Source organism: Spea bombifrons, chromosome 13 (assembly GCF_027358695.1).
Source record: "Spea bombifrons isolate aSpeBom1 chromosome 13, aSpeBom1.2.pri, whole genome shotgun sequence".
In the NCBI taxonomy this organism is placed as follows: Eukaryota; Metazoa; Chordata; class Amphibia; order Anura; family Pelobatidae; genus Spea; species Spea bombifrons.
Window position 1 is genome coordinate 17,610,312 of NC_071099.1, and position 24,948 is coordinate 17,635,259.

A 24,948-nucleotide genomic window follows, 5' to 3' on the forward strand; every position below is an offset into this window, starting at 1 on the left:
CTTCCTCGACGTGCCGCTTATTCTTTGTCTTCTAGAAGGATAATAGCTACATTATCCCAGCAGGAAACCAAGGTGGGCATTTTACCTTTCTATCATTTCGCAATATGACAATTTCAATTCTAATGTAAAACCACATTTTTAACCCCTTAAAGGACCAGGCTGTTTTTTTATTTTTTGTAATACCACTCTTGTGGTGCTTGTGTTTAGCTGTAATTTTCTTCTCTCCCATTTAGTGTACAAGTTATACATTGGGTATTTCAAATGATCGTATTTTAACTCTTTACGTGAACTAATTCTACTACTAGCCTTTGTCAAAGTTTGTGGTAGTATTTTTTTGTGTGTTCTTTTTCACACACATTGTACTTTAGGTATTTGTTACTGCCAAACAACACATCAATATGTGTTCCGTAGTAATCTCCCGAGTACAGTGATACCACCCATGCATGGGTTTGTCTGGTTGTCTAGGGAGTGCGCTGTTTTTCCATTTTGACATCTAGTCAGTCTGCACCTATACCCTATTTGGGGCATCTTTGAACCTGTCCACTTCAATTTACCCCATCAAACCTTTTTTTTTTTAAGTATAAAGTATCTCAGTGTTGCTGAATGCACCAACATCAGCAGAAAGCGAACGTAGATCGCTTTCTGCGCCCGTTCAAATGCCATGACGGTCCTAGCACGTCAATTGTCACTAACTGGATGCTCGGACCGTCAATTGTCATCAAGGGGAAAATTACAAACGACTTGTTCAGCCTTTCTAGCTTGAGAAGCTCTTGCTTACCCTTGATAATGTATGCTCCATGTCAGCTGTGATCCCCCCTTTTAGGGTTGAAGGAAGTTGCGTCACTTCTCTTTTTCTTGTTCAAATCATTCACATGGACCGTGTCATGTGAAAAACGTAACATGTAATTGGCGTGCTAATATGCTAACTGCATATGTCCGTCTGTACATAGGAACCTGTGGACCAAGAGATCAATACAACGAACATGGAAAAAGAGACACAAGTTACAAATCAGCAGGATCCCTCGCCCACTGATGCCACGCTTCAGCTCACCTGCATTAAAGAAGAATCATTGAAAATGATCAAAGAACTTGAGGAAAAAATGAGTAAAATGGACAAGGTTTTAGCTGTTCGCAGAGAGCAAGTGCATGAATCTTTTCAGAACTTACATCATCTCCTGGAAAAAGAGGAAAGGATGTGTTTGGCCAAATCCCACGAGTTGGAAGAGAAAGCCATGCTAGATTTAGAAAAAGTAGTCTTAAATCTGACAGATTTGTCAACCGTGATCAGTAACTTGCTGAAGAAATTGAAAAGAAAGAATACTAACATAAAATTAATGGAAAAGGTGGAGTTCTTCAGTTTACAGTTAGAAGCAATATCTGATGCTGACAAGGTGCTAGACGGATATCTCTCTCCCTTTCAGCTCCGGGAATGGAGGGGGATGAGGCACCTGGTTAAACCAGTCCCAGAGCCTCTGCAGTTTGATCCAGAGAGCGCACACCCGAGCCTGACCGTGTCCCCCGATCTCCGGCAAGTCAGCTTCCAGGCGCGTCCTCTAACATTGAAGCAAAGCAAGCGCAGCTTTGACCCAGGGCTTTACATACTAGGGACGCCAGGATTCCAGTCTGGACGGCATTACTGGGAGGTGCATGTGGGCAACAGGAGCAACTGGATCATCGGCGTTGTGAGAGAGTCGGTTCAGCGTAAGGGGGTGCAGGAACTCAGCTCGTTGAATGGCTTCTGGGTTCTGCGAAAGCAGCAAGACGACAGGTTCTATGGCATCGGGCTTTCCCCTGTGAGTCTGGATCTGACGACATCACCAATGAGAATCGGGGTATGCCTCGATTTCTTCACCGGTCACTTGGCATTTTACGACACTGACACCACGGCACTGATCTTTGAGTTATCTAATTGCGCCGTGAAGGAGAAAATGTTTGCCTTTTTCTGCCCTGGAATCCCCGTGAATGAAGAAGACTGGTGCCCGCTAATTCTTTGCACTTAAAAGGGGGCAAGATGTCACTGACAGGACTTCCAGGACATCTGATGTATCCGTTCCATAACACTACGTCTCACAATTCAGTACACAATATAAATCTCTTCTTCTTCAATCCTGATCGAACTCCGCTGCTTTATTATAGATGTTATTTATGAAGAGATAAAGTTTTCAGTGATTATTGTACTTGATTGCATAAATGACCATTAAAGTAAACATAAATGCGCCAGACCTTTCCTAAGATATAATTCTTCCGTTCTTTTGATTCTTACAACAGGCGCCAATTGCCAAACCCAGGGAGCCCGTTAATCCATAGGGGCTACCGTGAGTGTGAATCGATAATTATTTTGTATGCTACATTTAGATGAACGTATTTAGTCGAAGGGGATACCTTTTATTGGGCCATCTTCTTATAGATTTGCAGGATCATGTCGATTTTCCGTACATTATGTGTTTGTATTTACTTTACGTATGTAATGAGAAGACATCGGTACAGAGCTGTAGATTCAGAACCCATATAAAAATCGTGCATGTGGGGTATTTAAATAATCTGGAGATGCCAAGCATCTGTGCCAAGCGCCTTCTATGAAGAACCAGTCAGATAGAACCAGACGCTGCATTATATGAGAAAACATTCCTTCCTCCAGATCAGTGATCGTCCTAAACAGAACAAAAAGTGGAACATCCCACAGAATTTCTAAAGATCCACTAACTTCAACATAATTATATATATATTAAATATATATTAAATATATATCGCTAACCCGCAGTACCACATCCTTTATTAGCACTCCTAGCCAGGGTGTCGGCGAAACGCGTCAGAAGCACCCTGTATTTTATACCGGATGTCAATCTTACATTTTATGTATCGCTTAATGTATATTAAACCCATTTTATATTGATCTAACTCCAGTCTTGCAGCCAGTACCTTAACTAGCGTCATCACCAATTGGCTTTGATCTTGTGCTTTTCTACAGCGGCATTTTTTGGTGACAATAGTATCGTTTTCTTATTCTTTATATTGTGTAGTTCCCTCTTTTTCCTATCATTTCGCCGGCACAGGTCTATACCCATTTTTTGTCAGTTAAGGTGTTTTTTTTATCTTACGGGACGCGGAAAAGGTCTTATCACGATTACCGATATCTATTTTACCAAATGATGCCATTTAGAAGAGGAACAATATTTTATTTACACAAATTAATTTATAAACATATTCCTTTTGTTTATATACAAAATATCAAGATTTGTTTAGAATTTAAAATTAAAATGATGTAGCCTCAGAAGGGTTAAAACGATCACGTGCAGCACTAACTCAAAAAACAACAGCCTCCAAGGCAACACACAGAGCTACAAGCAGGAACAACGTCAGAACAGAGCGACTAAGGGCGGAAGTAAGGCGGACGCTGCAGCAACAAAGGGCGGAAGTAAGCTAGACGCTGCAGCAATTAAGGGCGGAAGTGAGGTACAAGGAAAGAACTGAGCATCTGTGGTTGAACCACCGGTGACCCGACGCCGGTAACGTGCAGATATAGAATGGCTGTCAGTATAGTGGTGGAATACTGGTGAGGACAGCTGCATGATAATTAAAATATACCCTCTATGTGTTGTGGTTATTTTCCGTTACATTTTCTACCTCATGTTAATATATTTTATCATAACGACCCCTCCTCCCAGTGCTGAGAAACATTTATTTATGCCCTAGAAAGATAAAATGTCAGTAGATAGGGGATTCCAGGGGCACCTGGGGTTAGATACCCCAGGAGGGGTAGGTAGTTCTAGTCTATTTACCTGTCTCTATTGCTGCAGGGGTTAATTCTGCTCTTATACCCTAAAATGCTGCATATCCATCTTATATTCATATAAGAGAGAGAAGCCGACCTTGCGTAACACAGACATGGATATTGGCAGGAGTTCTAAACATGACATTATCAATGAACAATAAATAAGATGTATGAAACTAGATTGTACTGCGCGTCGGAATATGGTGGCGCCATATAAATCAAAAATAATGTATTCGCTGTGAACAGCTGTACAAAACCGGTGCTGAGCGTTTATATAGCGGATTATAAGTATGATGGATTGGGTGAGACGTTTGAAATAAATATAGAATGAATGAAAAATGCGTGCTTTTTAGGCATGTCGTTGACAGGACTGCTAATTATTATTGCTTGTTTTTGACATTTCCTGATTGATGGAACCTCTAGGACGTTTTTTCTGACCTTTTCCAATATTAATGAGTCACCTTAGACTGGTCTAACCTCTCCCCTGCGTTCGTGGGTCTCCCATCGTACCTTCTGATTGTTTAGGTATGCCGGATAGTATATACGGTAATGTATGTGATGAAGCCCCTTGCGTTAAATATACCCCCATTTCCTTCTAGATTGTAAGCTTATTGGCGCTTGGCCCACCTCACCTTTTTTTTTATTCTGTAAGGCCGTTGTGTGGCAGGCTATTCTGATGTCTCGTTTGCCCACTGGACGGCTCAGCGCTAAATAAATCAATAATCATTAATTAATAATCCTTAATGTCCTTCGCAGCGAACCTTGTGGGTTTAAGTCCCATTATGAGGAGTTTGCGGCTGCCGTGCGGGAAGAGTTTCCGGATGTCAGCATTGACTCCCGTCCCGGAGGCACAGGTGAGCACCCGATTTCCGAAGTTCTAATGTTATTGTACCGCCGTCCATTCTGTTTTTTTCTGACAATGAGCTTCTGTTCCCTTTCAGGGGCTTTTGAGATCGAGATAAATGGACAGGTGGTTTTCTCAAAACTGGAGCTTGGTGGATTTCCCTATGAAAAGGACGTAAGTAATTTTTTCGCTCTACCGACACCGCAAATAAACCTCATCGGATCTGCTGTTGTACTTTTTTTTTCATGAAGTTTTAATCGCATAAAAACGGCGCGTAAACTTTAAAGGAGCGAAATTGTTTCCATGACAACAAGGTATCTATGCATGCCTCTGAGTCATATGGCAATTAAGCATCGTCTTTACGTGACTTATTTCCTGGAAATGCTAAGAATTGAGTTTCCAATGCAGCGATAAATTCAGGGAAATAAGTGGAATGTTCTAAACGCAGATCGCTGTGGGGTCTCCGCTTCACTGTGACTGTTGTGACAGATCATGTTAAGACTGCAGGGACATGAATAGATAAATGAACTGGATTATATCCCCCAGAGGTGCAGGGGTAGAAGATTATTATTATTTATTGTTTTATATAGCGCCATCATATTCCGTAGCGCTGTACAATAGTTACACAGGACAAGTAGTATATAACATAACAATTTGACTTACAGAAACAACAGGTGGGGAGGGCCCTGCTCATAGGAGCTTACACTCTAGAGAATACATACTATCATTGCAATTAGACACGGGGTTAAAAGAAGTACAAAGACTGGACAAATTTTTGGCTTTAAAAGGAAAAAAGAATTTGTAGAAAACCATGAGCTGAGAGGCTCTTCCTTCCTCCTATTAGAAGGAGTAAAACCTTAGCTAGTAGGTCACTAGCGAGTACTCATTAACCCCTTAAGGACAATGGGCGGTCCCTAAACCCATTAAAAACAGTGCATTTTAAGCCCGTACATGTACAGGCTTTGTCACTAAGGGGTTAAGCTCTGGCTTCTTAAAGAAATATTTTCAGACCTGGTAAGATTTTTTTCTTGTATGCTGATATTCTTCCTACCATTTTTATTTTCTTGCGTTGTGTTGTATACTTTTTGGTCGTTGTTATTCTTGCAGCAACCCGGCAATCTGAATTTTTTTATGCCTTTTATGCTTTTTAGGTTGTGCGCTCCTCTTTTTGTTGTCATAATACATTTATAGCAATTATTTTGGTTGTATCTGGAACCAGGGCCACTGTCTTTTTCTGTAACTGTATTCTTTCCTCTCCACAGCTGATGGAAGCCATCAGAAAAGTAAAAAATGGTGAACCAGTAGAGAAGATTACCAATAGCCGGGCACCATGTGTCATTCTGTAACTTCAGCCTTTTACTATGACATTTTCCTTTCCGGTACTAAAAGTTCTCCGTGTTGGCCTAGTGCTTTCCTGTCCCACTTTACAGAATGGTTTATGTCAAGCTCTCTGTATGCCATTTCTACTTTCATACATGCCACGACTCTTCACACCCTAACACCCTCTTACGGCTCCTACACTGTCCGCTATCAATGGAACTGAACCATCCAAAGTAGGTGTATCGGCATTCCAGTTTCAGAAATGTCTCTACTCTGCCCATCAAACACCTGGAATATCTTCCGTCGCTAAAGTTCTTTCCTAACTTTTCCCATTTTGGATGTTAGAATGCAAAGTACATCCTGATCACTTTACACCGCTGACCATTTAATAGCAGCTATAAGGGAAACAGGGTTTACGCTCAGCCAGGTATATTTGTATATGAGCACACATGATTTCTCATCAATTTCTCATCTTTGCTGAGCTATCCGTAAAGTCTGGCTCAGCGAACGGAGTAAGGTGAATTCTCGTGCTGGCGCCCGCTTCATTATTGTCTAGATATTCTTATCTACATGTGCATTTGGTCATTATCTGTCTTTCCTCTCCCTACTACCAGTATAGGTCCACCTATATAACGGTCCCTCCTTAGATTGCCTGAGTCCCGTACTCGGAGAAGATAGTGGCAGGAACTACTGTATACGTTGTGTGTGTAACATATATATGTATGTGTTGGTTTATATGTAGGTCACTCGGTTCATGTACAAGAAAACAAAGCTTCATGTTGTACCCTTCATGTTGTGTCTTGCTTGTAAACAGCACATGTAATATATGATGAGAGAGAACAATTTCTGTTTTATTTTTTTGGACTTTGTAGTTTGATCCTTTGTGTGTTTATCCGTGTATGAGCTGAACACCTCTTTATGAATGCATTTCTTTGTGTCGTTGGCGGAAGGGCAAGCCGAGTACATAGATGTCCCACTGGTACGCTAGCACGGAAACTGGACAACTTTGCCCGTTGACATTAGCTGCATTGCTCGAGGTGGTTGAAAATATTACAGTCACTCAGAATAACAATCTTTTTCCTTATATTTTATATAGTTTAGCTCTGTCACATGAGCACTGCGCCCCTTTAGCTGTCATTGAAAAGCTTCTCCCATGATAACTGGTGTAGGACTCTAACTAAATAGAGGGATAATGAATATGTCCTGAAACAACGGTGTGGTTCTCAGGGTCTTTGGCACCGTTGATGAAACGTAACTTGGCGTGCTTATAATACTTCTTCTGTTTGGTTGCTATCGTCGCCTATACCTGCTTCTTCTGTATACGTGCTGGAGATACCGAGGTGTCATTTAAATTCAGGTATGGTGAAGCTGGAAGACATGGACAATGAAAGTGCTTTATTCACGAAGGGTGCGGAAGAAGAAAGGTTACCGTTAGGAAGAGCAGCACGGAGGGTGGCGCAGGGCACGGGCCCTGAAATCTCCATCAGATGTAGCAATGATAAAAAAAAAAATTCCAGGGTTCTAGTTTGGGTTTTTTAGCGTATTTTTTTAGGGCTTTAATGGTGTTAAAAATTAAGTCAAAACACAATTAGAATTCATTTCGAAGTCACCCAACGTGATATCAGAATTACAAAGTGCACCGTCAGGATAAAAAATAAAACTTTCTGGGGAAAGCAACTTATAAAAACACACATTATACTAAGTACAAAACCATAAAATATACACGTTTTACAATGCCTTTCGTTGAAAAACGAGATAAAAAGGAGATAAAAAAAATATCTGTCCTTAATACTTGCGCAGGCATTGGTGCCCTACAAATCAGCGTGAGGTCCCAGCTGGTAACGTATGACGATTGGATTTGGGTACCGTGTGTTTGGGGGAAAAACTGGCATTGCCCACGGATATTGTAGTGGTCTTACGGACCTCTCGGCTTTCTTAACCTACCGTCCCACACTAACCAGTAGCTAATACAAGAATGATGTGAAATCAGCCAGGGAGCGAGTGAAAAGCCAGGTCATTCGCCAGTCATTACAACAGACATGCCCATTGTTGCCTTATCAGCAGATTTAGCAACATGTAGTCCGGTTGTCTGCCACTGATCTGGAGCTGCTTTTATGAAGTCATGTTGGAAATCATTACAGACATGGATCGCTATACAGAGTAATACAAAGTGTGGGTTCCAAACGCAGGGAAATGTAGCGGGCTTGCACCCACGCAGCTACGACTTGATCACAAATGGGTTTTTAATATAAACCTTCTTTTTCAGCTCTTTTGGGTGCCATAAGGGTGAGTGATGCATTACACCCCTCATCTTTTTGAGTGCTCATAGAGACAAAATATGGATGTAACCGAGTGAATATAAAAGCAAAAAATATAACTCCGCGTTGCCGTGGCTGTGCCGTCTGAACTGTATAAAGTTTACAGGTCTGACATATTTTCTTTATATCGATCCGGGTATCATTTATAGTCCATGTAGGGTCACGAAGTTAGTCAGCAGCCATGCTTCTAAAGAACAAAGTCGATATTTTGCTTTAAAGAAGTTGGCGAGATTCCACGATTCGCTACTTTGAAACAGCTGCCATTGTCTTAAGGGAGCCTCCAACCTCTTTGCAAACCCCCCCCGCCCCCCCCCATTAAGCTGTCACATCCTGAGGTCTGGTAGTCGCCTCATCCAGACCCAAATATTCTGGGTTCTCAGCTGTTGGCGTAGTAAATCCATTAGGTACCCCCGTGGTCTGTTCTTGAGCGCTTGCCGTGTTGAGTTCATGGTTCCAATAATAAGGGTTATCGAAGGCTTGGGTGTAGGAGTTTGGCAGGTGAAGCATGGGTGGGGGAAGGTAGTCGGGATTGTCCAGAGCTGATAATGCTCCGGGGCTCCTTGGTTCTCTAACCAATCCGTTCCTGCACAGGTGACTTTTTTGCCGCTCTAGAGTAGAGACAGATGTCCTCGGGGTCTTTACCGGCGATTGGCTTCTTTCTCTCTCTCTTTGGTTCACATATTCTACAGAAGGGATACAAGGAGGGAAGTCTTAACTGAGCTGATCAGGTACACCATTTCCCAGGCCCTCAGTAATGTGATGGAATCGTTTTCGCTGTACTTTTTGATACTTTGTCAAACATAACATTGATATAGTTCATCTACAATTATTCCCTTGCAACCTGCCCACTCTGCTGTAACATAATTCCCATCCAGATTTCAAGTATCTACCTGCTAACCCCCTCCTTAAAGCACCTGTTCACATGCAGATATGAATTAGGCAGTTGGTGCTGGTGAAAGCGGATAATGAGAGATACTGGAATAAGACCCACAATACTCATGTTTTCTGTTTACAAATCTAAATGTTTCTGGGGAAGATTAGGCCGACTAACCTGGTGGGTACGCGAAGACCCTGGGGGAGATGCAGCCATCTGTCTCCAAACCATCTTCATCCACCGGCTTCTCTTTGAAGTCTGTTGGGTCATCGCTGTACCTGTGCAGTAAGCTGTTCCCTCTGGGGAGTGCCGGCTCAAACACATAGTCTCCCTCACTGGGTGCATCAGAGCAACTACCTCCAGACCCCTGTGACATTGTCCTGGCTGGCATAGGCACTGTAGTGGTTGGTTCTTCAAGCAAGGCCTGATTTATCTGTGTCTCAGCACTCTGGAATTAGAATTGCATCATGTTAGCCATAGAAAGAAAAAACGGCACATTTGCTAAAGATCATTATGGAGTATAAAAGATTGCAAGCTTTGGCGACTACATAGGTCTCCTCACATACCCTTGTGGATGATATGCGGCTGCGATTCCCTGATGTAGTTTCCGCGGATCCAAAGAATCCTTGTTGAGGCACTAAGTATTCCTCGGCATCCACCAGATCATCCATCGCAACCTCTTGCAGGAGCGCATTGTAGAACTGGCTGGTTGCGGGTACTGCCTGACCTAGAAGGTCATCATTCTACAAAGGTCAAGACATCCAGGTTTTGGAATTGCTCACAATAGCAGTGGGTGTATGGAGTAAAAACAAACTCCCTTAAAGGGTAATTATTAATAAAGAAGGCTGCCTCCGAAGTCCATTAGCTCATACCTCAATGACCACAAACCGCGAGGGATCACGTGCCATTCGAGAGAATTCATGGACCAGCTCGTGAAACTTGGGGCGGCACTCTGAGTCTATCATCCAGCCTGATTTAGAGGAAAGTGATGATAATGATGAATGAGGATGAGGTCCGAGGACAACGAAGTTAGAGAGATATGCATTATACCTTAGCGCTTCTTAAGGTGCTCACAAGAACGGTGAAAGATTACAGCCAGGCATGATACATTTCGCGTAAATAAGGAAAGATTAGACGAATGGAGAGACATAGATATGAAGGAACTATGAAGGAAGCCAAAAGCTTATCGTTGTCTGTTTACTTACACTTCACCATGATCATATAGACATCGATGGTACAGACTGGTGGCTGAGGGAGCCTGTCTCCCTTTTCCAGGAGGTCTGGGATGTCTCTGGCTGGGATCCCATCATATGGTTTTGCTCCAAATGTCATGAGCTCCCAAACCGTTACACCTGGTAGAGGGCAGAAGGGGAGACAAGCAATGCTTAAACAAGGTAAGCATGATTTTAATAGTTATTTTATATCCATCCGTGTCCAGCGGTCTCACCGTAGCTCCACACGTCGCTCTGATGGGTGAACTTTCTATGCAGAATAGACTCCAACGCCATCCATTTGATTGGGACCTTAAAATAAAAAATGAGGTTGAGGCAGCGAGTATGCAAAACAAATACGCCTATAAGTATAGCGAGCCGCTATTTAACATGCGCTTGCATCAATATCTTCGCTAAAATGTCTTTTTACCTATATGTGATGCTGAGGACCGTGCGATCGTAGCGTATCGGGCCGTGTTTTGTTAAGGTGTCGGTGGTATGGAATTGTCTGTCGTGTTGTTTTGTAAAGACGGCCGAATGTCCCGTTCTCTTACCTTCCCACCATCTGCGTGGTACTCCGTTTCATCCACGTCCAGCAGTCTGGCCAGACCAAAATCTGTTATCTTGACATGGGTTGGGTTTTTCACCAGCACGTTTCTTGCTGCTAGGTCTCTATGTACCAAACGCACCTCCTCTAAGTACCTCATCCCCTGGGCGGACATAGAGAGACACAACGGCTGATTAGTGAAAGCTCCTTGTTTTACGTGATGGATCACATGCTATTCTTTGTACATCTTTCCAACCATGTAACTGTTTTGGAGACAGAGTTATTCGGCTGTTATCAGTCGCCGGTTATTACCTCAGCGGAACGCAACCTTCGCCTTGTTATTTACCCTGAACAGAGCTTTACTATTCCTTGCATGCACCTTCTGCTCAAACTTTTAATATTTTAACAACGTTTAATATGTGAGAATTTGGGAAGATTCACCGTCCCCTGTACCTTGGCTATCTGGACACACCAGTTGAGTAGGTCTCTTGACGCAATGTGGTCTTTGTTTTCCCTCACGTAATCCAGCAAGCAGCCGTATGGCATCAGTTGAGTAACCAGTTGGACCGTAGATGTAAGGCAGATTCCTAGAAGGCGGCATACGTAAGGGCTGCCCACCCCGGCCATGACATACGCCTCCTGCAGACAGACGATTACTTATCAAGGGGTGGCACGTAAACAATAACTGCAAGTTCTACACAACATCTAGCACAGAGTATTATGTTTAGGGATCACTCATCCCCTGTGAATACACCCGACACATCAGGGCAGATGTGGACATCAGATGGTTCCAAGGTATGATTCCCCATGTGGTCTTTTAGGTCACTTCACAACACATGGGTTTTTAATTATAACAAGGCTCTAGCCCAAGACTGAGCATGAACCCCCTCTGTTTTCATCATATGAGACTTTAACCAGAGTGAGAATGATAAATCTTACATCTAGAATTTCTTTATTGGCCTTGGGGGACGTGTTCTCTCTCAAAACCTTGATGGCAACCGGAATCTTAATGTTCTCTCCATCTGGGATCCAGATCCCCTGTTGGACAATGGGAAAAATAGAAGTCTCTAAAATGGTCACATGTTCGATGGACCCAAGATCTCTAGAAATGTAAACTTTCACTTCATCCTTACCTTGTATACTGTACCAAATGCGCCTGATCCTAAGATCTTCATCTTCCTCAACTCTGTCTCTTTGAGGATTCTCATTTGGGCTTGGTTGGGAAGAGCCCCGCTTGGGGTAAGTGGTTCTACCAGCTGCATAAAGAGCAAGGGTGATGTTTCGAGGGGACACTAAGATTCCAGGGTATTATGGCTGACTCTCTCCAGCACTCACCTCGGTCTCCTGCAGGATACGTTGCATGGTATGCTTCCTCGTTCGCTTCTTACGCTTGATCCAACCTCCGATAATCACTGCCACGGTAAGCAGGAGAAAGATACTGGCCACGACTGCCACAATCACATAGGTGTTACTAAAGAGGGATGGAAACAAAGTCTGAAATATCACGTGAGTTGAGCACAGACTCCTCTTCATGCCCATCGCCGTTTTTGGTGTAGATCTTCTGTAGTCATGTAGTCCTTAACCATTGCAAACAAAAACAACTCATGGCCGCTTACCTGTTGTTTGGGAGAACGGGACATCCTTTGTCATCAAGTTGAGAGCACCTGCAACATGGAACGGGAAAAAGCTGTAACTATGGTTTGCCGGCACAGACCTGAATTATACGTGACAGGACCCGAAAGAAACGGGACTGAACTGGGGAATGCGGGACTGTAACCAGCTATGCTTTAACAGGGAAGAAATGTGTTGCCAATATCTGCATCTCGGGGTGTAATAGCTGATCTTTTCCTCTCACTTGGTGCTAAATTACCAAACTAAGAGCCGTGGCAATCTAAATACAGGCATCATGGTCAAGCGAATGTAAGAGGAGCCTGCCGAGTCTCACTCACGAGTGTGAACAGTTCACTGGGCACAGCTGGCAGATCCCGTCTATGTCTGGATACTTCCAAATGGGCACAAAGGACTCTCCCTTCACTCCGCTTGGACATCGCTCCACACAGTTGTCGCCATCTATGTAAAAAGCGCATTCTGTACACTGATCTGCACCCTGCAAGCAGAGGATCCCACGAGGTTAGCACCGGATAAATGGAACTGCCTCGGTTAACGTTATTATTTCCTTTGCTTTTACCTACCGGACCAAAGCATGTCTCGTTTTTCTCAACCGGGAGGCACTGAGGGTGGCACGATATACACTGACTTCCGTTAACGTATTCCCTCTGCTCCCTGCAGAAGCAAAGTGGAAATACGTCAAAGACAAGCAACGTGCAGCTAAAGGGGCTTCCCGCGTGTATGAAGTGCCGCATTAATTGTTATAAAGTTTATAAAAGGCACAGACTTACCCCTCCAGGAGGTTGCAGGAATCTACACAGTCGTGTCCACGCAGAAACCTCGTGCATTTAACACACTGGGAAGGCTCCGGACCCCAACACTCGCCGTTTGCACAGAGGTGGAAGCAGACCTGTCCGTCTTCAGCTGCAAAATCCAGAAGCAAATATTAGGGCTGTGTTCCAAAGGACGCAATCCTGAGCGGAAGCCTACAGCAGACCCTGGTGCTTGTTCTACAAACGATCATCAGGTGAGCGTTCTTCTAAAGTAATGAACACTAGTATCGCGTACCACACAGATCCTGGGGTTTGTTGGCCGTCTCCAAGAGAGTTTGCCTTGGGTTCCGGAATATGGTGGACCAGGGAATGGTTTCCAGAAAGCAAAGATTAGCGTTGCCTTCAAGAAGCACCAACCCGTTGCTGACCTCGGTCAGGGAACGTAATCCAAATGATGAGATGGAAAGGTTTCGGAGCACCAGAGAATACGCTCCGCTGTGGGGGATAACGGTGACTGCAATTAGTACAAGTCTGGTAAGACAACCTGCTTCCTTATGTTTGAAAATGATGCAAAGTAACCGCAGTAAAGCCAGGATCTTAAACAGGGGGATCCCTTGTATAATTTCACGGGGCGGTTTAATCGCTGGACCAACTCCAGGCCATTATTTGTCCAGAAAAATGCGTCCCGATCTCTCTTAAAGCAATCATCCCACCTAAAAGGTATTCCTGAGGTTTACTGCCCTCACTGTCGGGATTCTCTTCCTAGGCTGAGTCTGGAAAAGCTTTTCTAAAACATGCATAGATACAAAAAAACAAAACTGCCAATCCATGGATAGCGTTATCAGCTGGGGATCCCATTCTGCGTTGTGTTTTTAATGTATAGCTCTATTCATCAAATGTTTAGAGCCTTAAAGGGATACAAAATAACTCCTCCAAGAGACAGCGCTTTATCATTTTATTTTGCCCTGGACAAGACAAATGTGTACGTTAAGTATAATATTACTTCTATTTCCGTCTAGCGTGTGTATATGCATGTACGTGTAGGCTTTGTGTATACGTGTCTCAAAGAAGAGCTTTGGTTCTGCGTGTGATCTTTCTGCTTAAAGGGAAATTGTCTCCACTCGAGGTTTTTGGCATAAATAACTTCATTTATTAAAAGTTAAGCTTTCTGTTCCTGGATATTCCTGGTATTTATAAAACATTCTAATAATCCACTCACTTCTGCAGCATACGTCCCCGAATCACGCGCAGGTTCTCAAAGACGCCAAGGCTGCTGGTGCCTTCCGGCCATGATTCAATGTATAAGTATCCTGCAACGTGAAGCCACGCTCTCCGTTACAAGCATTAAAGAAAGAGGTTTTATAATTCACAATGTTAACCCCTTAATGACAAAGCCCGTACCTGTACGGGCTCAAAATGCATTGTTTTCAATGGGTTTAGGGACCGCCCATTGTCCTTAATGGGTTAATAAATGTCTACACCAGCTCTAAACACCAATACGTAGAAATCCACCTGTTCTGTTCATATTAATGACCCCTGAGCCCTGTTTCCACGTGGAAATTATAGACAAACAATCACTTTCTACTCATCTAATTCTTAACGCTCCAGAATGGTACCTGTTATCTCTTCAAGAGTCCCAAAGACTTTTAGGTTCTCCAGCGTTAAAGCCGAGCTTTGATCCTCCGAATCCCTGCAATGTTAGAAAAAGCTTAATGCCGTCGCGGATATTTAATCAAAGATCAAACAGTTCTACAGAGCTACGCATTTAATAGAATGTAACACATGGACAAACCTATTGTCTATTTTAAAGTTATTCTTAATTTTTGTTTTTCTATTTAAAAACGAATTTTGAATGGCGAGGTCTTTTCTGTCACTGTAACTGATGTCATGGTCTACATTAGGGGTCAACGGAAGTCACCCAGTCGTTGGGGAAACTACAACTTCCAAGATGCCTGGCTTGGTGTCATTGTAAGTTGTATCCACCTAGTATTACAGAAAATAAACATGATGTCATCATTATCCCGTCCCTTTGATTTCATAGACTGGCGTGAATAGCCGGATATGATACTTGCACAGCTTTTTTTTTTTTTGAGATGCAATTTTAGTAGAACGTTCATGAGTCTCAGGTTGATTTGCAATGAAGAAGGCACATAGGTAAAACATATTCATGAGTCTACAAGATAAGGACTCACCCCTGGAATGATTCGTTGAGGAAGGCCAGGTTCCCAAATATCTTGGTACATCCTTGAAAGTGATGGATGTTGGAAGCAGTGACGGCCTGGGCAGTCTTTAGAAAGTCCATTCCCAGCCCGTAACACACTGTAGGATAGAGTCACAGTCAGCTGCAAACATACTCATTCACTCGCCTCAAATAAGAGAGGACACTCAGAGCCTTTCCTAAATAAGTAGGACTCGGTAAAATCAGATACAGATAGAAGATCCAGGGATCGCCAAGTCTTTCCCCTAAAGTGTCATTGTTGGTAACGTTTCATATTTAGTGGATTAAAGTGATCATGGGTCTATAGTCTCACACCTGCAGAAGACCCCTCAGCTGGCTACACCTGGCTTAGCCCCCGATCCCCGATAAAAGCAAATCCCTGCACCCCCCCAACCCCCGCAGGCTGCTTACCTTTACTGCACTGCTTGTCACATTTCTCACATTTTTGGACATTTCCCACAATCACTTCCTGATTATCTTGGGGACAAACGAGAGTGCAAGAGCCAACCTCGGTGGCAAGATAGTTATCTGTGCAAGAGACAAGGACATAAATCACCTGAATGAGTACCCATTGTACAGCGCTACGGAATGTGATGGCGCTATATAAAACAATAAATAATAATAAGTACGAGTGCTCTATGTAAACATTATTTCTAATTGTTTTATATGCTGATATTTAATTGACATTAATGTTCACCCCGTTTATAGAATTTAGAAATGCAAGCCGGTGTGATCATTCGCGGCTCTGCAGGTTCCAGGACAAATGCTTGGGGAGAAGTGAAATTAGGGCGATTCTTACACGGACAGGTGGTGACACAACCCGCTCCGAAGGTATAGCGGCCATCTTTGTTGGGGACGGACTCGTAGGTCTCGGAGTTGTAAATGGTGAGAGGAGGGCAATGTAATTCGCACATCCCCATGTGGTTGAAGTTCCGGCAGGCCTGCAAAGTAGCACAGACACACATATGGATTGGATTTGGAACTGTAATGTCATACGTGCCTAATTTTTGGTACATATCTGCAGGAGCAGGGCTGGTTGGGAAGGTCACAGCTCTCTAACAGGCCCTAAATAAAGGGAGCGCAAGGTCTGTTCATAGAGACCTCTGTTTCACTGCTCCTTCACGAAGCGTGCCGGCTATCGATGCTGAGTGCCGAGTTATGATGTCATATCCTAGCACTCAGCACTGAAGCTGCACGCATCCCCCACAGAAAGGTAAAAGATGAGGAGGAAGGGGAGAAAGCAAGAAAATAGATAGAGAAAGATATGAGGGAGAGATAGAAGGGGTAAACGGCAAAAGGGGAGATAATGAGAAAGAGGAGAGATGGAGAAAAGAGGGAGATAATGAGAAAGAGGAGAGATAATGAATAGGGTAGAGATGTGAGAAGGGGGAGAGATGAAGAGAGAGAAAAGAGATGAGGAAAATAGGGACAGGTAGAGAAAAAGAGGAGAGAAAGTTAATTGTGAGAGATGAGATAAAAGCATAAGAGGAGAGACAATCAGAAAGGGGGATCAAATATAGGGGAGAAATAAATAGAAAAAGAAGAGATAGTGGGAAAAGGTGGGGTAAAGAGAAAGGAGGGAAAGAGAAAAGGTAAGCGGGAGATAGAAAGAATAGATGAAGAGAAAGAGGGAGAGAGAGATAATGAGAAGTGGAAATAAAAGAGAATGGGGAGAGATAAAGGAGAGAGATAAAGAGGTAACTGAGTAACTGAGATGCAATCCGGGTGTCAGGGCAAGTCCTTTGGGTGCAATCCAGGTGTCAGGGCTGGCTTTGATGCGTGTGCCCTGTGATCTATGGCTGCCATTATTTATGTGATCTATACCTATACCTGATCCAGTTGCCCTCTACCTGCAATGCTGTGAATGATTGGATACGTTTTGATTTTCCAAATAACCCGTGGATTGGCGGCTATTATTGTTATGACTTCATTTCATCATCGCATCGCATAAAAATAACAAATAGTCTTTGATGTTTTATTTCATGGAACAACAAGCTGAACAAAGTCGCTCAAACTTCAAAGGAGCTCCATAGATTGCATTTGTATTGCATTATTAATAGTTATATAGTTTTATTAGCTACGGGAGAGTTCTCGGGTTCTCACCAGGCAGTCGGAGTTCTTGGGTCCGGTGCAGCCGGCCGCACATTGCTCGTGGCAGCAGTCCGTGGAGTGGTTGCCTTTACACCTCTGGCAGCCGCTTTCGCATATAGTGCTGGTTACTGCAACCAAACAACAGAGCTGATTCACCGGAGCCGACGCCATTCCCGTTCGTTTAACCCTTGCAACATTTCCTCTACCGCAACCCAGTCATGCCCCCCCACCCCCACCCCCAAAGACGCAGATACTCACGGATCTGGCAGTTCTCCAGCCCCTGTCCCCAACATGCCAAAGAGCCACAGGCAGGGTAGCAAGAAGGACCTTTAGAGAAGAAAGACACGTTGAGCGTATTGGGATTTTGTATTTTTGTCTGAATGATGAATTCTTTAGCAAAACATCATTTTTTTTGCACATTTTCTAGCTGTTGCAAAGCCTCCAATATTATATAATATATTATATTATTATATATTATTGATGTATGGGGGTAGTAGAAGCACCGAAGCAGTGTGGATCATTATCCGCATGACATTCAGGATATTTAACAAATATCTCTACCTTCCATAAAGGTTATTTTCTGAATATATGGCTTTCTGAATGTATGGCTTGTTCTCGTCTTGTGGAAGAAATGCACAATATAGAATGAATAGGAATTTAGAAGAACCGTAAGTTCGTGCAGGACTTACACGTCCTATTCCCGGCTTCTACCACCACGTCCTCTCGCAGGCCGTTGCCCTGACCCAGGATATCACCCCAGTTGATTGTCTTCTGGAAGCACAGCTCGGTGTTATTCACGATCATCACTCCTCCTTTCAGGATCTCTGCCGAGATAAAACCAACGGAAACGATCAGCGTCTCTCCAACGTCCCCCCCAAATCACAAAGCCCGGGCGTGACATCATAGAAGATACATTCGCCAAATGGACCAGACGGGAAATGTCTGCGTTCCTCTGAAATATCTGGACCTCCAACAGCAAGATTGACCGTTTAATATATAAGAGGATATCGGGAAAAATGTTTTATATGGTTTCAATTAATGTAAAGTTTGTAGGTGACACAGTTTTATATTATTTGTCTTTATTGGGTACCAAATATGAAAGAAATATACCGCATGTGTAATACAATTCCCATTGGAATTTATCCCTTTATAACACATATTTAATAAGGAAAAGATGGAATTCTTCATCTCACAAACACGCAGCTCATTGTTCAATAAAAAAAACCCAAAATATGATTTCTAAAATAAGAAAAATCCCCGTTACCAGCGCCTACCGTCAGTCATAAGATACTCGATCCATATATACCGGGCCAACAAGGCTAATGTTCCCGTTTTGCTAAACCTGATCACAAAGTGCGCCTTTTACCACCCCACACAAAGGATTCTCACCCATAAGACTCCTTAAACGCAGTTCCTGTAACCCCGCTGTCCCTCCGGAGTTGTGGAGCACAGCCAGAGCGTAGCGGTCTTGATATAGCTGCGTACCACGAATAATACGCAAGTTCTCCAAGGGCAGGAATTTAAGCAGGTTATAAGCTATTAAAACATAGCCCTGCACTTCTTTGATGTTCTGTAGGGGGGAAAAATAAAACACACAATGATGTAATATTTCCTTATTTGTAAAAATGGAAAATTGTCCGGAACATCCTTTATTTGCAAATGTTTTGTTTGTACACACGTACTATTCTATCCACACACTCGAAACATTCTGTTTGTACACCTGGAACATTCTACCGGTAAACATTACGTTTGTATATATTTACATCACCTGATAGAGACCTTTGTGCCTTATTATAACGTCATAATGACAAGTCAGCGCTTCCATGACGATTGCTATTAGACCTATTTGGTTTACAGATCTGGTGACTACGTAGAATCCTCACAAGGGGCTATTAAAGGGTTAATATTTCAGAGGTGGTCGTACGGCGTCGATGAGGCGGTCCTGCACTTTATGTCCGGCAGCTGCCTGATGACGTAAGTCATGTTTTTCTGCTCACATAGCGTGCAGCCGGGCAAATCCAGCCACCGGCTGTGCACTGCTGCACCCGATCTGCCGCTCCAGGGAGGGGGGATTATGGGGCGATCTCGGCCCGCGGCCCACCGGGCATTTTCTTGCTATTATTGCTAATACGTCACTGACATGTTACGTAAAACAAAGAGGTTTACGTATATACAGCGTTCTTATACTGAGTATTTTAACTGCGTGAGTTTAGTTATTTATTAGTAGTTTATTTTTTAAGTGTGGTTTTCTATTAATTGTCATTTTTTTTTAAACCAGCATAGGGAAATTTTAACCCACGCAAAACCATGACAAACTGTATGCAAACATATAACATTTGTATCATAAATAATATTAAAAAAATAATAATATAAAGAAAGGTGCACAAGGACCAAAAACACATTTGGAATAGATTTTCATTCTTAAAAATAAATTCATTTCACTCGGAGAGTCTCGCATTCCACCTGTATTAAAGTATTCCATATGTATGATATCTCACGCCTCTGTTCATCTCACGCACTCACCTGCAGGAAAGAGACATCGTAGTCTTCTTTCATATAGGTGATCTCCAGATTCCCATGAATGACCTGGCAGTCCTTATACAGGGTGCGCAACGTCTCGTAATGAATTCTCTGGCTGAGCGGGTGAGAAAGCTTCATATCAGTGCCGGTGCAAACTGCAGAGGAGAAAAGAAAGAGATATGTTAAGGTTGGCGATAGCGAAACCATGACTGTTGGCAGCTATGGTTAAGGTTTCTATAACTAGAATGCATAGTCTTTGGTCCTCGTTCACCTGATGGAAAGGAGTACGATCATCTGACGTGTGTTTGTAGTCCCATCGCGCTCTCAACGCAAGAGGTCGTAAGGAATAGGCGGTATTGGGATGGAGATAACATAGACAGGGGGGAGGTATGGGTAAAATGTCCTTCCAAGCACCAGGTCATGATAACAGTAGACTGGTCCTGGACATAAGGACTCTTTCTCAGTAGACCACGAAACACATAAGATTGGACTCTCAGGATAAAAGGACTCAACAACCTCTTAAAACAGATCATGGAAGCTCTCCCTCCCGATGAGACAGCGATGGTACTTGGACCAGAGTGATGTAGACAAGAAGGATACATCTAGCATGTCCTTCCATGAGAAGGTGGAGCGGGAGGTATAAAACATGGAATCTCCCCCCTCCAGCACAGAGTGACACCGATCTACACAACAAGATTCCACAGTAATCCACTGATCTTAAAATTACATTATGTCAAAATATGGCATTATTTTCACCCAAAATCTTTCTTCAATTCATATATTTTTGCACGTATTCCCGGAAAACATTAGAGTTGTTGTGGCTTTTCTAAACTTGACGCACGTGAAGAACCGACTTGCGTTGTCTCAACGTATGTTTTCTGCGTGCTGCACAAGGGGTTAAAGAGATCCCAGCTGCTCTGTGATCTAGCTGCTCGTGGCCAACACACTGCTAGGAAGTGGTGACTTAGCCCCGGAAATGACCCGCCGGACAGATGTTTGACTCTGTGTCTCCAACAACTTCCTAATGACTTCCGGCATGACTGCCAACTGCTAATAGAGAGTTTCCCCGGAGAAAATGACCGCACCGAAGCACAGCTTTCTCCACGGGGAGAAATAAAATACGGAGCCGCACACAGTAATGTAGTTTAGGATTGACAAAAATGTGGTTTTTACATCATTTTGTTCCGATAAACTCCATTATCTGCCAACCCCGAGGCTGCTCTTGCCGTCATCCATGTGATATCTTGAATGATCTTCCCTGCATAATCACCACACGGAGCCGATTCTTTATGGCAACACCAATAAAGTCCTTTCCTCCATAGACTTTTATGTTTCGGAGTGCCTGGCTAGGTGATTGAGACGGGGCCATTCTATTGTCAGGGTATTTGTCTAGTAGACTGACGTTGAATGACACAATGAACGACACTTGAATGTAGGCTACTGGCAAAGCCGGGGGGGCCATGGGCCACGGGCCACAGAAAGCCTTTGTGGGGCCATGCATGAAATTATAGACATATTAATGTGCAAACAAGGGGGTCCTATGTATTTAATGAAATGGCTATAATGGGTTGGCAGTGTTTGCTTATATATATATATATATATATATATATACGTTATTAATGTTTTGCATGGGTGGCTACCAATATACAATACTATGTGGGGTCCTTAGCTGAAGATTATTCTGAAGATGGCCTTGAATGGCTAAGAGTCACTCGAGCTTTTGGGGCCTTTTGGGTCTCTTCTCCAAATGGAAAGTTGCCTCTGAATTCTACGTTGGCCCAATAAGAGGTGCAAACTTTTCCTACAGACTCCATCTTCCCGAGCAGCAGTTCCGCGATGTGCATGTCCAGTGTTGCGTGTGGAGTAGGCTACTCACGCGTGTAGAGAAACATATTTCTTGTCAGTGAAAGGGCTGGGGGGGGGTAGATGGCCTGCAGATTATTTGGTTACAGAACAATCCCTTCCTTCAGCCCCGGCACACACACTGCTACACCACGCACATGTTTGCTGGCTGCTGTACGAAGGCGGTTGTGTAGCACTATTTGTCGTGGATTGTGCGGAGGGCTGGGTCTCTAAGAAGTTGTGGGATTGACATTAATGGTTATTGTAGGACTGTAGTGTGTGTGTTTATTACATTATTCCATGCATAAATGTGTGCAAAGATTGTTACTTGTGGATACATTGTCAGTAATGTATGTGTATTGTGATACTTTGTGTGTAATTTGTAGTGCCATTCTTGTGTGTATATCAATGCACAGTATACATTATTGCGTACATACTTTGTTGCCATAACCCCTGAACAGTAGTCCTCTGGCACGTTGTGTAGAACTATGTGCATAGTGTGTCACCGTGCACAGTAGTGCACTTTGTTGTGTGTCTGAGCCAGGAATGTGTGTGTATTGTGTTTTCATGACTTAGCTCACGTCGCCTCAGGCACTTTCAATATTTAACCAACCTTCATGTGAATAAACACTGGGAAACTAAATGAGAATACCCTCACTTCATCACCCCCTCCACACCCTGTGTCCTATTTAACCCCACACTCACTGCACAGTCTCTCCTGGCCCCCCGCACTCACTGCAGCATTCCCTCCCGGCCCCCACACTCACTGCAAAAGTCTCACTCGGCCCTTTTGTGCACTGCACCAGTTTCTCTTGGCCCCCACTCTCACTATACAAGTTCTTCTCGGCCTCCACTCTCACCCAGTCTCTCCTGGTCCCCACACTCACTGCAAGTCTTTCTTGACCCTCACTGTACCAGTCTCTTTCAGTCCCCACACTTACTGCAACAGTGTCTCTCAAGCCCCACACTCACTTCACCAGTGTCTCTCAGCCCCAATCTAAAAGCACCAATCTCTCTCGGCTCCCACACTCACTGCTCCAATCTCTCTCTCAGCTCCCACACTCACTCAGTGACTCCACTGGAAGAACTCATTCCCTAACTTATATATACATAGTGACCCAGACATTCCCTCTTCAGGTTGAATCATTCATCCTTTTCCTCTTCTCACACTCCAGATGTTCACACACTCACTGCTCCAATCTCTCTCTCAGCTCCCACACTCACTCAGTGACTCCACTGGAAGAACTCATTCCCTAACTTATATATACATAGTGACCCAGACATTCCCTCTTCAGGTTGAGTCATTCATCCTTTTCCTCTTCTCACACTCCAGATGTTCACACACTCATCTCTGGACACTGAACCTCATCATCTCGATACAACATTCTCTCACACTTCACGCGTTCCTGCACTACAGCTATTAATAAAATCATTGTAACAAGAATACTCAGTCAGCAGCTGGAGCGGAATAATAATTACCCTGCAACTTCACAGCCACTCATGAACCCCATTTTTATGTTGACAATAAAGGGAGTGAAACCGGTTTGGAAGCAGCAGGCACTCCCAGACTCTAAGGGTGGGACCTCTACTCCCTGCTGCACAGAAAAGGAATGAGAGAACACTGTGCTGAGTGATGAATGTGAATGAGAAGGAGATCAGAGGATCATCATTCAAACTATCATTCAGCACAAACCACTGCCAAGGGTTATTATTTTATAATTGCCCCCATTGGTGTATTTTGTATATCACTTTAGTAAGATTCACAAAGGAAAATCTAGAACTCCTCTGATGAATTCCTAAAAAAAATCAGGTAGGGGAGATTATGTAAGAATGAGGTTCTTCTCTCTGCAGGTATTATCCAGATCAAATCAGGGCAGTTGGTAACTATTATTAGGTCATATATAAAAAGCAATTGCAGTGCAAAGTTTGAAAAGTGGTCTTATCGCTACAGAAACCAATTCCATGTCCCTGTTTATTAACACTACAGCGGTTGCTACGGTGATAGGACTACTTTTCAAACATTGCAAAATTATTTTTATAAGTGTTTTAATACAACCGAGACGACAAAGTCTCAACTCCGCGTCTAATAAGATTACTTTTGTCTCCTCTATTTGTGTCATTTATCGGATGTTGGCCAACTTTAATCCCCAGTCTGTCCCTGCTGGGGGCCGCTGTTGCTGTCAGTTGTGATATTTTGGGGGACTTTCCCTGCTCCGCGGAGCTAAATGCTTACGGAGCCCTGCATATCCGTGGAATCCTTTCCACCGTAGACCTTCATTACTGTCTGGCCGGGTTGTTAAGACTGAGCCATTCTATTGTTTGCCGCAGGACAGTATGATATGAAGTCATGGTGTTTGACTGGTAGATTGGGCTCATAAACTCATACTAATGGCTAATAGGCAGCTTCCTGAAAACATTATATTATGGGGCAAAAACTACAACCGTGCTACACAAAGAAAACAATAAAAACCTATTTTAATGTGATGCTCGTTATACAAAAGATGGAGGTAGTTCTCCTTTAAGGGAAAAATGGCCCTTCTGACCTCAGAGTCTATGTCTTCCACCCCCTTGTGCTACCTCTGGGGGGTTAAATCCCTAAAGGGGCTAGAGGGGGGTAAAGAAATGGCGATGCAGCTGCTGCATGCAGACGTTTCCCGCATGTCTTTTAAAGGGGTATCCTAGCAACAGTCTGCGGAGCTCGGGCCTACACATTCAGGATGAAAAGACAAGCCAGCTCCGGCTGTCATCTCCAGGCCTCCACCAGATACTTCATCAGAGCTGCAAAAGGGGTCTTGGGGAGGAAATAAGAAGCCGTCTGTGAATAGCAATGACCCCTCAAACCGCGATGCATCTGTCGGCCCCCTGCAGGAAATCTGGCAGTAGATTTATTTTAATTATATTTACATTTTCATACAGCTTGCAGCCAAATAAAGGGGCAGAATAAACTCCGTGTTGTGTATATATATATATATATACGTCTCTATTTAGGTAAAATAAAATGTTTCAGCTG

General features: G+C 43.4%; 3 protein-coding genes across 3 annotated transcripts in view; 2 read left to right on the forward strand and 1 right to left on the reverse strand.

Annotated features, from left to right (window-relative positions):
• On the forward strand, positions 1-2,158 carry LOC128471546 (nuclear factor 7, ovary-like). Its single transcript, XM_053453502.1, has 2 exons — positions 1-72; positions 951-2,158. Exon 2 carries the CDS (start codon positions 984-986, stop codon positions 1,998-2,000), a length of 1,017 nt encoding a protein of 338 aa, XP_053309477.1. The 5' UTR covers positions 1-72; positions 951-983; the 3' UTR covers positions 2,001-2,158.
• A 1,238-nt stretch (positions 2,159-3,396) lies between these two features.
• Positions 3,397-6,015, forward strand: MIEN1 (migration and invasion enhancer 1). The gene is made up of 4 exons (XM_053453110.1): positions 3,397-3,553; positions 4,529-4,626; positions 4,714-4,790; positions 5,879-6,015. Exons 1-4 carry the CDS (start codon positions 3,525-3,527, stop codon positions 5,960-5,962), a joined length of 288 nt encoding a protein of 95 aa, XP_053309085.1. The 5' UTR covers positions 3,397-3,524; the 3' UTR covers positions 5,963-6,015.
• Positions 6,016-8,566: 2,551 nt separating this feature from the next.
• ERBB2 (erb-b2 receptor tyrosine kinase 2) overlaps positions 8,567-24,948 on the reverse strand; it is a 29,876-nt gene continuing 13,494 nt past the window's right edge. Inside the window, exons 2-27 of the mRNA XM_053453290.1 lie at positions 20,100-20,251; positions 18,966-19,146; positions 18,266-18,400; positions 17,835-17,903; positions 17,589-17,704; positions 16,285-16,426; positions 15,897-16,013; positions 15,460-15,586; positions 14,884-14,957; positions 14,487-14,577; positions 13,563-13,762; positions 13,286-13,418; positions 13,079-13,169; positions 12,836-12,993; positions 12,503-12,550; positions 12,222-12,357; positions 12,020-12,142; positions 11,826-11,924; positions 11,340-11,525; positions 10,894-11,049; positions 10,576-10,651; positions 10,334-10,480; positions 10,001-10,098; positions 9,695-9,871; positions 9,306-9,576; positions 8,567-8,937 (exon numbers count right to left, since the gene is read on the reverse strand). Of these exons, the coding sequence (XP_053309265.1) occupies positions 8,570-8,937; positions 9,306-9,576; positions 9,695-9,871; positions 10,001-10,098; positions 10,334-10,480; positions 10,576-10,651; positions 10,894-11,049; positions 11,340-11,525; positions 11,826-11,924; positions 12,020-12,142; positions 12,222-12,357; positions 12,503-12,550; positions 12,836-12,993; positions 13,079-13,169; positions 13,286-13,418; positions 13,563-13,762; positions 14,487-14,577; positions 14,884-14,957; positions 15,460-15,586; positions 15,897-16,013; positions 16,285-16,426; positions 17,589-17,704; positions 17,835-17,903; positions 18,266-18,400; positions 18,966-19,146; positions 20,100-20,251 (3,671 nt within the window). The 3' untranslated portion in view covers positions 8,567-8,569. The remainder of the gene's footprint in view (positions 8,938-9,305; positions 9,577-9,694; positions 9,872-10,000; positions 10,099-10,333; positions 10,481-10,575; positions 10,652-10,893; positions 11,050-11,339; positions 11,526-11,825; positions 11,925-12,019; positions 12,143-12,221; positions 12,358-12,502; positions 12,551-12,835; positions 12,994-13,078; positions 13,170-13,285; positions 13,419-13,562; positions 13,763-14,486; positions 14,578-14,883; positions 14,958-15,459; positions 15,587-15,896; positions 16,014-16,284; positions 16,427-17,588; positions 17,705-17,834; positions 17,904-18,265; positions 18,401-18,965; positions 19,147-20,099; positions 20,252-24,948) is intronic.

What these genes read in the sequence shown, in the direction of transcription:
- LOC128471546 (XM_053453502.1), top strand. Translation starts at nt 984, where the DNA reads ATGGAAAAAGAGACACAAGTTACAAATCAGCAGGATCCCTCGCCCACT.
- MIEN1 (XM_053453110.1), top strand. Translation starts at nt 3,525, where the DNA reads ATGGCTGTCAGTATAGTGGTGGAATACTG. An exon ending in AGTATAGTGGTGGAATACTG is followed by an intron (nt 3,554 to 4,528) that starts GTGAGGACAGCT and finishes TGTCCTTCGCAG; the next exon opens with CGAACCTTGTGGGTTTAAGT. An exon ending in GATTTCCCTATGAAAAGGAC is followed by an intron (nt 4,791 to 5,878) that starts GTAAGTAATTTT and finishes TCCTCTCCACAG; the next exon opens with CTGATGGAAGCCATCAGAAA.